The 12,631-nt window shown below is 36.3% G+C and overlaps 1 protein-coding gene across 1 annotated transcript; it reads right to left on the reverse strand.

Moving 5' to 3' along the window:
* Positions 1 to 32: 32 nt before the first annotated feature.
* On the reverse strand, positions 33 to 11,260 carry LOC146457851 (transcription initiation factor TFIID subunit 7-like). Its single transcript, XM_085091478.1, has 12 exons — positions 11,116 to 11,260; positions 10,373 to 10,445; positions 8,826 to 8,878; positions 7,207 to 7,287; positions 5,808 to 5,898; positions 5,343 to 5,401; positions 4,012 to 4,084; positions 3,359 to 3,398; positions 2,638 to 2,861; positions 1,499 to 1,617; positions 357 to 416; positions 33 to 263 (listed from the first exon to the last, which is right to left on the reverse strand). Exons 1-12 carry the CDS (start codon positions 11,179 to 11,181, stop codon positions 225 to 227), a joined length of 978 nt encoding a protein of 325 aa, XP_084947604.1. The 5' UTR covers positions 11,182 to 11,260; the 3' UTR covers positions 33 to 224.
* Positions 11,261 to 12,631: the final 1,371 nt, after the last annotated feature.

A 12,631-nucleotide genomic window follows, 5' to 3' on the forward strand; every position in this document is an offset into this window, starting at 1 on the left:
TAGTATGTACTACGCATCAGTGTAACAAACGATAAAGAAAATTAAGCCTTTAATAATAAAACTTTGTACAGTCTTTGATGATCACTGCAGGTTAAGGTAATCAGCACTTTTTGCATTATACGTAAAGTAGTTTAAATATAATTATTTTCTTGTGGAGTTCCTTTGATGTTGGTTATCACACCTCGACGCGAACCCATCTGACTAGGTTCTCTACAGCCTCTCTCTCATGGTTTGGAGGAAACTTGAGCCTCAAGCTTGCAAAGCTGCCAAAAAAGAAAGAATTAAGGAGATCAAGTCTTGCGCTGATGAGCAGTATAACAAAAAGGAAAAAACAACAAACGGAACTTGTTCTCTACCTCAAGCTCTTGTTTAGCCTCCTGTGATTTGAGTTCCTCAAGAACTTTCTCAAACCGTTGCTATAGAATAGAACCAGATCAGAAATATCTTATTAGTGATGCCGTGGAGACAAGAGAGATATCACACAATGGATTAGAGAAATCGGCAACGCTGGGTACATACAAGTGCAAAAAAAACAAAAAAAAAAAACAAAAAAAAACAAAAAAAAAAACTTAGTGCCCATTTCGCAGATGCGTGAAGTCCACTATATTGTGACTCGCCAATTTAGTGAATCAGCTTTATGTCTAGTTCGCGTTCTGATGGAAAACTGATTTTATTTTGTTATTTTAGAAAAACGTTTCCTTAGGGCGTCATTATAACGTAAGCATGTCTGAGGTGGATTCTAAAACTACATTTAGTTGTTCACTAACCATCGCTTCACTACAACTCAGAATTTGCCTTTATTACAAATTCGAAACCAAAACAAAATAGAGGACTTTGCGCAAAAAGGTTATCTTCAATCCATTTTCACAGTTCAGTCCAGGACTGACACAAACCTGGACTATTGTGCAAGGCTGAACAGCGTAATTAAGAAAGTGAATGCACCTACTATACGCCATTGATATACGGCAAGTACATGTACTGACTGTATAATAATTATGTTACAACATTAACCGTAACACTGACCCATTTATTTCCTAAATTAAAATACCATACATTCCCATAACTATTTATACAAAGGAGCCAATAAGTTACTAGAATTAGAATTAGTTACTAAAAGAATAATTCATACTGCTACATACATTTGCCCTGTGTGATAACCATCAAAGTTATTATTATCCAATTAGAGCGGTTTCCAATTCAGTGTCGTAAAACCAAAACCAGTAATTACTCCGACCAATCGTAACAGATGTAAACAGCACAAATGAACCAATCAGAATTCGAAGCAAATACGTGTAACGGGCGCCAAGCGCGGGGAAAACGCGTGCGGCGAAAACACGATTGGTTTTGGTTTGGATTCCCATTGGTTGAGAAAGTGGCGCGCGGGTTGCTTTTAACCAATCACAGAACGTAGTAGTGCAAAACCAAAGCAATCGCAAAATTACTTTCGACACTCAATTGAAAACCACTCTATCTCCTAAATTTAACAGTATCTATTTACCTTAAGAAACAAGTTAGAGGCTTCTCGGACTCTTGTCTCCTGCTCTTCTCGCGCTGCTCTGATTTCGATTAGTTTTTCGCGTAAAAATTCTAACTGAGCTTTTGACTGACTTTCGTTCTCTACAAGAAAATCAAAAATGAAATCAGCCAACAATTAATTCTTCTCATTTAATATACAGTCTCACTTTTTTTTTCTGATATCAGGGTTCATAATACACAACCACTGGTTTTCCTGAACTACATTACCGATAATTCGTGGAGCCAAATTAACATTTTGAGATATGGTGTGGAACTTTTTTATAAATTGTATTGAATGTTCACAGGGTAAGTTTTCTGTGTAGCGTGTTCAGGTACGTGGTACAGAACTATTCAAAATAATATCAGACCATGTTAGCAAAACGTATTTAATTTAATATGAACATACCCGGCTTTCTTAATAAAAATTGTGCACCGCATTTAAGACACTTCTGCTAATTGCATGTGCCGGTATGTAACAAAAATTACCTAAAGAACAGAAAAACTTTAAAATTCTTATAAGTGAAAGCCTAAACGTACAATACTAAAAAAGCTAAGATAAAAATACGATTACTATTAAAATGCACAACAACCTCTTAAACGCCGAAACTGCATAGCACACTTCCGTGTACTTATTTGTGGGTGGACTCGAGATGGGACAATTTTTTTTTGGTATTTAATTTTTGTTTCTATTATTTCTTTGCACTACTTTTTGAAGGGGCATTTATCACAAAGTAATACATATTGGGTGTTTATTAGATAGGGGACAGCTGTTGGATCATTTGCAACACCACTGTTACAGGGTACTACGTCATACGTGTGGCAAAATCTCCAAGAAAGCTGGGATAAAATAAAACCTCCAAAGTTCACAAGATAAACCAAACCATGGATTTTAACATGTGGTATGAAAAAAGTCGGATTGTCAATGAAGAATGAGACTGCCTTCCACATCAGAATAACAGAGGCCAGCATCACCATGAAGTACTGTACCTTTTATGAAGGCTCCTTGAACACACGTAAATTTTAAATGATGCACTACCTTTACAGTTGAACATTAGCATCTCCATTCAAACTGATGAAGTCCAAAATGTCCGTTTCAAAAGCTTTAATGTTATATTTTTTTACCTGTGAATTGACCCACTGTGTCCTCTTCCATTTCCACATCAACATTAACATCATTATCATCGTCGTCTTGAGTATCTTCCTGTTCATCGCTGCTTGCCTCTTGAAGGATAGCAAACAGTTCATTCCTGTCCTCATCATCACTACCACCATCCTGCTCTTCAGTTTGTGTTACAGACAGAGGTGACGGCATGGAGTTGTTCAATAATTCAGCATCAGACACAACACTGAAACCACAAAATGCACGTTAAACAAAGCTAAAACACACCACCACATTGTAATCTCATTCAAAACACATCTGTAACATCACGTTTTATCAACTTTGTCTCCAGGGGAATTCAAAGGGCAGTGGGAACAATTTGATGAGAAAGCACCTGTTTTAATTTGAACTCAAATATTTTGCTACATAATTGTATGATTCAGTTTGAAAAAAACTGTATCTCAGAACTACATATTATTCGTCTCTTCTATCGATTGCCTTTGGTTACATGTGGTCCCTTTAACATGGGGAAAGGAACAACAGTCTGTGAAACTGTTTTCTAAAATAAATAATATTAGGTCAATAATTATATCATAAAAAAATTAAATTCTCCAGGGAGAATTTGTTCACTGCTTTTCCAAGGTTTATGGATATGACAGATTTGTGTGCAATATAATTATATGCTTTCAGATGATTAATGAGTTATGAATAGTTTGAAAAGCAGTGCACCGATAAGCATATTACCTCTCATCTGGCTTCTCCTCATCTTGTAATACCTCAAAGCTTAAAGCATGTTAAGGCTCATAAAAAATTACAATATTATTTCTACATTACATGACCACACAGGTGCAGATTGCAGAGCTCTGGTCCCAGTTGTTCAAAGGCCGGATAACTTTATCCAGTGGATAAGTCACTATCCGACAGTTTCTATCTGTGCAAAGATTTCAGTATTTCGTCGTGTACAAGCGAATATGCACACTCTAACCACAGTCTAGTTTAGGAGTGTACGAAAACCTTTGACAACGTTTAACGTGACGTATATTTTAGACCCCGAATAGTGCCTTATCCAGCGGATAAAGTTATCCGGCCTTTGAACAACTGGGGCCTGTTGTTTAAAGTAGGGCTAAACAAGCCCAGGGTTAAATTCAGTTTTGAATCCCAGTTTAAGGTGGGTGGCACTAGTTTCCAACATTTTCCCTCTTATAAGTTGATACAACTTACATTATAGCGGTATCAAACAAATGGCTAATCATTGGCGAACAAGTTATGGTCATTTTCATGACATAATGGGTTACCACAGGCAAAGTATAACCTGTTAAAAACACCTCTCATTTTAGCTTGAAGCAGTTATAACTCGGAGTCTCTTCAGGAATATTTGATTTCAATTGAAAGGATATTGACATTTGAGGCACTCAGATCAGTTCTAAGCAGCCGCTTGACTTCCTTTTCAATCTCTGGAGACTCTACTATCTAAATATTAAAGCAACAAGAAAGAAAAACATTTAGTGTTTAGCAACTCTCCAATGTCACCAAATTATGAATGCTAATTAAATTCTGGAAAAAATATTTTTATCCAGTGTCAAATTTTAATATTTTTAAAGTTTATAATTTTTGAATACCTGCATGAATCTAACATTTCCAATTCCATACCAGGGCTCTTTTGGAAAGGTTCATTGGTTTGGGCCCCACCCAACCCTGCAGCAACTCTAAATTTCAGCTTCATACTCCCTTTAAAACTTTGGATTTTGAGACCCCTCCACTTGTAATTTCCAGTGATCTACAATGGGGTGTCTGTATTGAGATTTACATCCTTGAAAAGAATAATGATATGATGCAACTATGGAAAGCCTAGTTTCTGCAGTTATTGCTAAAGCTTGGAGAAAATTATTTCAACAACATTGAAGTAATGTAGCTGGTGGGTTAGTAAGACTTGACAATATGGCATAATTTATAAGTGGATTTTAAAATTCTTTGTGAGTGCAGCAAATTCTTCATCAGGCAAGCAGAGAAACTATGTAAAGCAGAAAAGAATGTATGACAGAGATATGATTAACTTATACCCAAACCTAGAGCTCTTGTTTTAAAGCATACCCACCAGGCCAGTCCATTCATGTTTACACAATGAACTTAAGTTTATTAATTGGTACAGTAGCAGGGTTAAGCATTTGTCCCAAATTCATCACCAATACTTCACTATACTTAAAAGGAATATAGTAATTATTATTTTGTTCAGAAAAATGAGGATCAAAACCCAACAAGCATGGCCGACAAATATCACACTAACTGAATACAGTGTAATTTAATGTTTATCAGTATATACTAAGCAGAGATATAGTGATTTGGGACCAGGGCCCAGTTGTTCAAAGCCCGATTAAGTTAATCTTAGCTTAACGTGAAGTTTGATTCTAGTTTAATTGCTAATCAATAAGGATGCTGCTAAAGGATGTCTGCCCTTAGCTTTGACTTAAACTTTTCTGTCACCATTAGCTTCAAATAAGCCCCAAAAACATTTTTGAAGAGCGAGATGAAAACCTCGGTTAACTTTTAATTGGGGATTAGTGTTAACCAGCTTTCAGACAACCTGGCCCAGATTGAGGAAACCCTCCTAAGTTATGATTATAATAAGTTATGTTTCTTAACAATAGACTATTCTTATGTCAACAACAGACTTCATGAATCTGGCTCCTACATGCTAAGTGACAATACTTTATTGAATATTAAACACTACCTTCTTCTTTGCTGTTTTTCTGAATCTTCGTTTGCGGACATTCTTCAGTGGGCCAGTAACTGAGGATTCAGAATTTTTAAATCAACCTACAAAGTATATTAAGCTAATGCAAGGTACGGTCCAAATATAATAACAATAAGATTCAATAACAATAAGATTCAAGATAGAACAGTTCCCGTGAGGTCACTGATTTTCCAGGTGTTTCCTAATGACGGAGAAGTGGTGCTCATCAATACAATGGGGTAAATGAGAGAATGAATAGCACATACTGTACAGCAGATACAGTATAGCAATACACTGAAAGATCATACAACTTTTTTGCTATTTTTCATCATATATTATTACATATATCCCCCAATTTTTTTTTTCAAACTAAGGTATTTATATTCAAAATTGTGCAGAAGTTTGTGCAGCATAGACTGTACACTGTTAAAATAAGTTAACACAAGCACCATTTTTACATACCTCCATGATTCCACATGAATTTCTTGGATTCCTTTTTGGGAGAAATGTCCTCATCTTCTTTCATGCTGTCATCTTCAGAGCAAACTAACAACTACAAAGAATAAAGCCCAAATTAAATTTGTTTTGATTTTACTATAATCTATACGTACAGAAGGAATCAAATAGAGCACATCCTTAATTCGACACCAAATTTGTCTGCTACCAAGAGTTCTTTGCATTGTCTCAAAATTCTGTGGTTCAATCACCCCTTAGCTTTGTGGGGATGCCCACATTCATATACTGTATGCCACCTCTCCCAGCTTATCTGAGTCTCCAAAACACAAATCAAATCTGCCAGTCTCCTGTACAGGTCACCAAATTTCTCTACCAATGATAGACCATAGACTACAACCTTCTCAAAAATTTATCCCCAAAGTATTGGGAGCATTTTCTTGTATCTTCTTGTGTCATCCTGCTACAGATGTTTACAACCAAACGAACTGGGTCAATTTCACAAGAAGTAAGTGGGATCAATTTTCAATTTCCCTTGGAATTTGGGACATTTTTCAGGGAAATAATTATGGTTAAGTGGATAATGGGATGAGTAAGGGGGGATTGACACAAAAGAAAAACCACTTAACACTGTCGGCCAACACTTGGACAAGGGAAGCTGTTCTTCTCTGCAACCCAACTCAGTTACCAAATTTTGGAAACTGAATTTTGTGCCATTCAATTTAGAGGCAATCTCGCAAATGCTAGATGCACTCATTCCAATTTCTAATAAAATTATTAACTTATACAGCAGAACCTCACTAACTCAAAGTCAGTTAACTTGAACTCCGCACTTAAACTCGAACAAAATCCAATTTCCCCTGGTTTTGACCCCATTTTTCAATCATTAACTATCAGCTAAATCGTACTTGCCCTTGTTAACTCAAACTCCCTGCAAGCTTGAACCTATTTTACTTTCCCTTGGCTCAAATTTACCCTTTTAACTCAAACTCTATCTTAAAATGTTGTTTGGTAAACCTCAGAATGTCAGAACAAAGCTGATTGACTTGTAATGTCTGGAAATGTCCTTATCTAGATCTCAGCCTTTGTTTTGTTCTTCACATGTTCTTAAAATTTTGGCTAAAACTTGCAAACTCAACGATCTTATCAAAAGGTTCTTAAAAAAACAACCTTGTTGCACCAAAGTGACCTCACATGATTGTGAAAGAATGATAAAACTTCTATATTTTATTAATTATTAATGAGATACTTGAAATTCTACACCAATCCCGCCAACTCCAATCCCGTGGGAGTTCTAGTTAGCAGGGTTCTACTTTAGTCTTCCAAGCCTTAACAATCAGTACAAGTTAAAAAAGCATACCATCAAGGATTAAACAGCTTAGGTAAACTTATTTTTTCTGACTCATACCTGGCAAATGTCTGCAGTTTTGTAAAAACTTTTGTTGTCCACAGTCTTGTGAGATTCTATTATGCATGGCAGATCAACCAGCTATTACGTACAATGAATGAAAAGCATGAAATCAAATTCTTGATAACTGAATGTGATTCATGAAAAACCCACAGAATATCATACGGAATATCACAGAATATCACTTATTAGCAACTTCTAAAACAAGCAATGTGTATATGTTGTAGGTTAAAATGATTTCAACCTAGGTTGATTTCTATTTTCCGTTGTTAAGGTTGGGTAATTTACAAACTAAGGAAAATAGAAATCAACCTAGATTGCAATCATTTTAACCTATAACTATATTACAGTAGTTGTATATCCATGCATTTCAATGCAACACATTTTTACCTGACATCAAAACCTTAAGTTACATGTTCATTTGGGTATCAAGATCCTACTCACTGCCTTTATCCCTTTAAGCCCTGATAGTGCCATATGGCACAAGATGCAATTACATGTTCAATATTCAGTCAATTTGTGTGAAATTTGCACAACTAAAAGATCTTGGAAAGATCTGCACATAGAAGGCATAATATCATGCCCCTGTCCCATACAAGACTTGATTCACTACCCCTGCAACTTTTGGAACTTTTTATCTTTGTACTTTTTAGGCCAGGTTAATATCTGACAACAAGCGATGCACTGAGAGCTGCAAATTAAGCTATAGTTTAGGGACATACCCAATCTGTACAAGGAACAGGAAGTTTTTAAACGCTTTTATTTTTTCATTTTGGGCACTTGTCAATTCAATCTGTGACCTCCTCCATTTCTTTTGGTGTGATTTATAGGATACCCCAGAAAATACCTTTCAAAATGATGGTATATCACATGTGGTCTCCTGGTTCATAGCTACCGATTTAGAAAAATTTGGCATTTCCCTCAGGGCTTAAAGGGTTATGTCACACATTTTTTTGAAAAAAAAACTCTTGAAACTCAAATTTTTACATTTCTTTAATTTGCTCGATAAGCGTACCATATGTATCCCTGAGTCAGTATTTTGTCCAGCTGGATATTTAAAAATGTCTCAATTTACGTGCATATTTGTACTACTGGTAATTAAAATTTAATTAATAATACTCTTGAAATCTCAAAATCTTTAAAATGCAGTGTTTTTGCTATTCACAGTGGATAATTAACAATTAGACGGTGAGCTCGAGGTTTTTATCGGCTGATAGTTGGAGAGGGGCGAAGCCCCAAGCCAACTATCAAAGGCGATAGAAACAAGAGCGAGCCGTCGAATTGTTTTAGCATACCTCAGTGATCGATCAGTGAAGCAAAAAAATCTTTATATTTCATAAATTTTGATATATTTGTGCAATGATGCATGCTAAATCGCACGCACTCTGACAAACTGCCGTTCATCGATCGATAGACGGCACCTGTGTAGCCAATCAGATTGCGTGTTACGCGATATCATAGTCGGTCACTGAGGTGTGCTAAGGTTTATTAGCTGGTTAGCTTGCATGGGACCTTTGCATTCTGACCATGCCATGCAAGACTACAATAAACATTTCATGAATCATTTAAAGTAACCTGAAGAAATAATATTTCACTAATATTAAAAATGTATTCCTTACCTTAGCTGATAGAGCTGCCCCATCAAATCTGACTGTTGCATGTCTGCAGTCAGCTAAAACAGATATTTGGTTATTTTATTATTATAATATAGCATATATATGTTATTGAAGTAGCATGAGGTCTGTATTGGGAAAATATTGGTCAAGTTCTTTTGTTTCCAAGTTTCGTAAGGAGTAAACTTGAAAAACAAAATAACGAGACCAACATTAATTTTTCCCAATATGCACCAAAGAAGCTATTTTGATAAGGTTTTTATTATGTAGACTGTCCTGCTTGTTGCTTTCTAGTCCACGTGAAACTTATTTATGTTCAAGCAGTGCGAGAAAAAAAGCAAGAAAGTGAAACTCCTACTCGATAGTTTGAACAGTTCCTACTTCATAAACTTAGTTTAAAACATTTTTGCTTTGTTTTTGTCAAAATTGAATCACTTTACTCCTTTCAAATGTATGTTGTAACACAAATGATCCATCTTAGCGGTCTGTATAGGAAAATTCAGACCGCTCAGGGAGCCAATCAGAATGTTCCTTTTCAGCACAGACCAATTCAGCTAATAATAAGCTGTAGTTTCTATATCTTACATGATAAAGATCTTAGCACATCTTTGTATGTAGACAAGGCGTCTATTTATTCAGCCATCTGAGAGCATGAAATGATGTGGCAAAAAAGCAGTTTTACTCCTTTTTATGAAATTGCCGAATGATACAATGTATGACTAATGAGAAATAATTCTATCATAACCAACAAAGCTGAATGAAATGGTAGAACTTGGTAAATGTGTCTGCCTTGTGTTTCCATTTGTTAATATTTAACAAAACAGTAAATCTATCTATCAAATCTCACTGAAAGAAAACCAAACAATCAGACGCACAACTTTCACCAGGTATTGCCACTTATGTACAGGAATGCACCTTAAAGGGTAATGTTGAAAGTCATCAAATGTACCAGCAAATTAATCTACATCATAATTTTTCATCCCCAGCAAGAAATTGGTTTGAAAAATAGAATAATAGAAGAACTTTATTTGCTCTTTTGTTTACATGAATTATGATCATACTGTAAGTAAGAAAAGCAACTTCAAAATCATGCTTTGCTTTGAGAGTGTTTTCCAGTATGCTGGTGCCACTATAGTTTTGCTATTGCAGTTTTATAGTTAGTAGCAACATCATCTCCAAGAAAGTATTTTGTAGTAAAAATGATTCTCCTGAAAATCTTCCCTATTTTAAATAATAATAGTAATAATAATAATAATAATAATAATAATAATAATAATAATAATAATAATATTAATAATAATAATAATAATAATAATAATAATAATAACAATAATAATAATAATAATAATATCTGGTATCCGGATGTTGACATACTGCCTCCATAATAATAATAATAATAATAATAATAATTAAAACTTGTTGAGAATTTAGTACCATTCCTTACATTTCCTCATGTATACAGCTGAAGCTCTAAATCTTTCAAACCACTTAATGCTTAAATGTAATTTAATTGTGCATGATTTTGCACAACTTTGCAGGCACTTTTAACTGACCTTGAAATTCAATGGATAGCCTATCCTTAAGTGAGCCATTTTGGATCGCATGACGTAACGCTGAAGCATAAGCCTATTGCAAAACATCACAAAATTAGTGGTAAAACATTGAAAACCACCTTCCAAACAAATCTGCCAGCTAATTTTCAGCTGAAAGTACACCGACAGATTATCGACAATCCACCGACAGATACATGTAACTAGCAAGGTAAAATGAGGAAAAAAGTTGAAAAATAACTAACAAACAGTGTTCCAGATAAGAGAGGGGTCTCTGGTCAAAAATCTGAGAAAGTTTGCTGATCATGTGTACAATAGGCTCCCTGAAATTTTGAAAAGAACCCTTTAAATAAAGTACAAGAGCCTAATTCTGTGGCTGTGGTTTTTAGTATAACCGGAATAAAAAAAAAACGTTTCGAAATGGGCGAGATTAGTGTTTCATCGAAATACACTTTTTATTTACTGTTTAAGCATGTCATAATACATCAAAATTCATTTCAATATTTGGAACAAAATTAAACCTAACAACACAAAAGAAAATAGAGGGGGGCTTGTATCGTTGTATCGAAGGGGTTGGGGGGGGGGGGCTTACGAATCGTCTGGGTACGAACTGCTAAGCGCTAAGCTTAATACATATGAGCTTATGACGCTTTTTTAGACGACTTTTCGCTCAAGTTTAACGAAGTCATTCAGCATCGAAAAAGCCTTAAGGAAACGTATGAAAGGGTTACGTTAACTTTCTTTACCTGAGGAACGCGTAAGATAAACTGTTTTTCTAATTCATTGCCATCTGTCCTTGATTTAGAAGACATTGTTGAGAAAATTCGTCACCATATTTATCCTATCTTTGCTCGATGAACAAGTCCGCCATTTTGAAGAAAGAGAAACACTGGGAATGAACGGCTTGCGCCCAGGTCCCCACGGACCTGGGCCAGGAGGAGGAGCTTACGGGTCATAGCTCCTGCTTGGCCTCGCTAAGTCCATCTGCGACCGACTGTGCGACTATCTCCCGTAAGCGACCAACTCCTATAAGCGTGCACCGATCCACAACACCAAATTTTTCGCATTCAAAGCCCTATAGTTAGGGTATCTGTCGTAACTAATCGCGACCACTTTTTGAGGTGACGGCATTATAATTTTTCATTGTTTTTAACCTCTAGTAAGCGACCACTTGACTCATGATCTGGGCGGTGTATGACATTTGCAGACTGCAGACCGCAGACCGCAGACCGCAGACCGCACACTGCAGACTGCAGACTGCAGACTGCAGACTGCAGACTGTTAAATAATACACATTGAAACATAAGAATAAAGGTGACGTCATCATCAATAAAGCAACGTCAAAAAAATTGGAAATCAGCCTTGGCCTGGGGCCCTGGGTACGAGGTTGATTTTCCCGCGTAAAGTTACAACAGCCTCGTTCCCAAGTTAGGAATGTCTTTTTCTTACTTAGTATGCTTCCCTCAGAAAACAATAGCTCGGGTTCCCGATGAGAAAAAGAGAAACGAGCCACACCATCGCCATGTTTTTTTTTACTTTCTTAGAAGCCTAGGAATAAGGGTGCCACAGGGTACCCACAGTCACAAAAGCCTCCTCGAAATAAGGATTTCTATGGGAATTAATCGTAAGATTCATAAAAAGTTGGAAATTCACGTAAATTGCCATTTAATATACATACCTCAGAAAGACATGTAAAAAAAAAAGGTCATTTTTAGCAAGTTTTGATGTTTTATCGATAAACTCTGGTCCTCATACTAATCATATACGTAATTTAGCTTAGGAGGCTGTTGTGAGTCTTGGTGCCCTGTACTCAAATTACAACTGGTGAAAACAATTGTACAGTCTGCAGTCTGCAGTTTGCAGTCTGCGGTCTGCAGTCTGCGGTCTGCGGTCTGCGGTCTGCGGTCTGCGGTCTGCGGTCTGCGGTCTGCGGTCTGCGGTCTGCGGTCTGCGGTCTGCGGTCTGCGGTCTGCGGTCTGCAGTCTGCAGTCTGCAGTGTGCAGTGTGCAAATGTCATACACCGCGATCTGGGCCGGGTTGTTCCAAAGCCGATTAACACTAATCTACGATTAAAAGTTAACCAAGGTTTTCATCTCGCTCTTGGAAAGTGGTTTTAAAGCCTAATTTCAAGCTAAAGTTAAAGAAAAGTCTAAGTCAAAACTGACAGCAAAAAATCTTTTGGAAGAATTTTACCGATTAGTGAGATTAGTAATTAAACTTGAACAGGAGCCCTGACTTGAATCAAAGTTCACGTTAAAATGA

This window comes from Pavona decussata, unplaced genomic scaffold, assembly GCF_977016875.1.
Source record: "Pavona decussata unplaced genomic scaffold, jaPavDecu1.1 SCAFFOLD_237, whole genome shotgun sequence".
Classification (NCBI taxonomy): domain Eukaryota; kingdom Metazoa; phylum Cnidaria; class Anthozoa; order Scleractinia; family Agariciidae; genus Pavona; species Pavona decussata.

Bases quoted from the DNA above. Each gene is read 5' to 3' on its own strand.
- LOC146457851 (XM_085091478.1), bottom strand. From the start codon at position 11,181: ATGTCTTCTAAATCAAGGACAGATGGCAATGAATTAGAAAAACAGTTT. The intron at 8,879-10,372 runs GTCAGTTAAAAG...TATCTGTTTTAG, and splicing joins GCTATCCATTGAATTTCAAG to CTGACTGCAGACATGCAACA. The intron at 5,899-7,206 runs GTATGAGTCAGA...TATTCTTTGTAG, and splicing joins AAACTGCAGACATTTGCCAG to TTGTTAGTTTGCTCTGAAGA.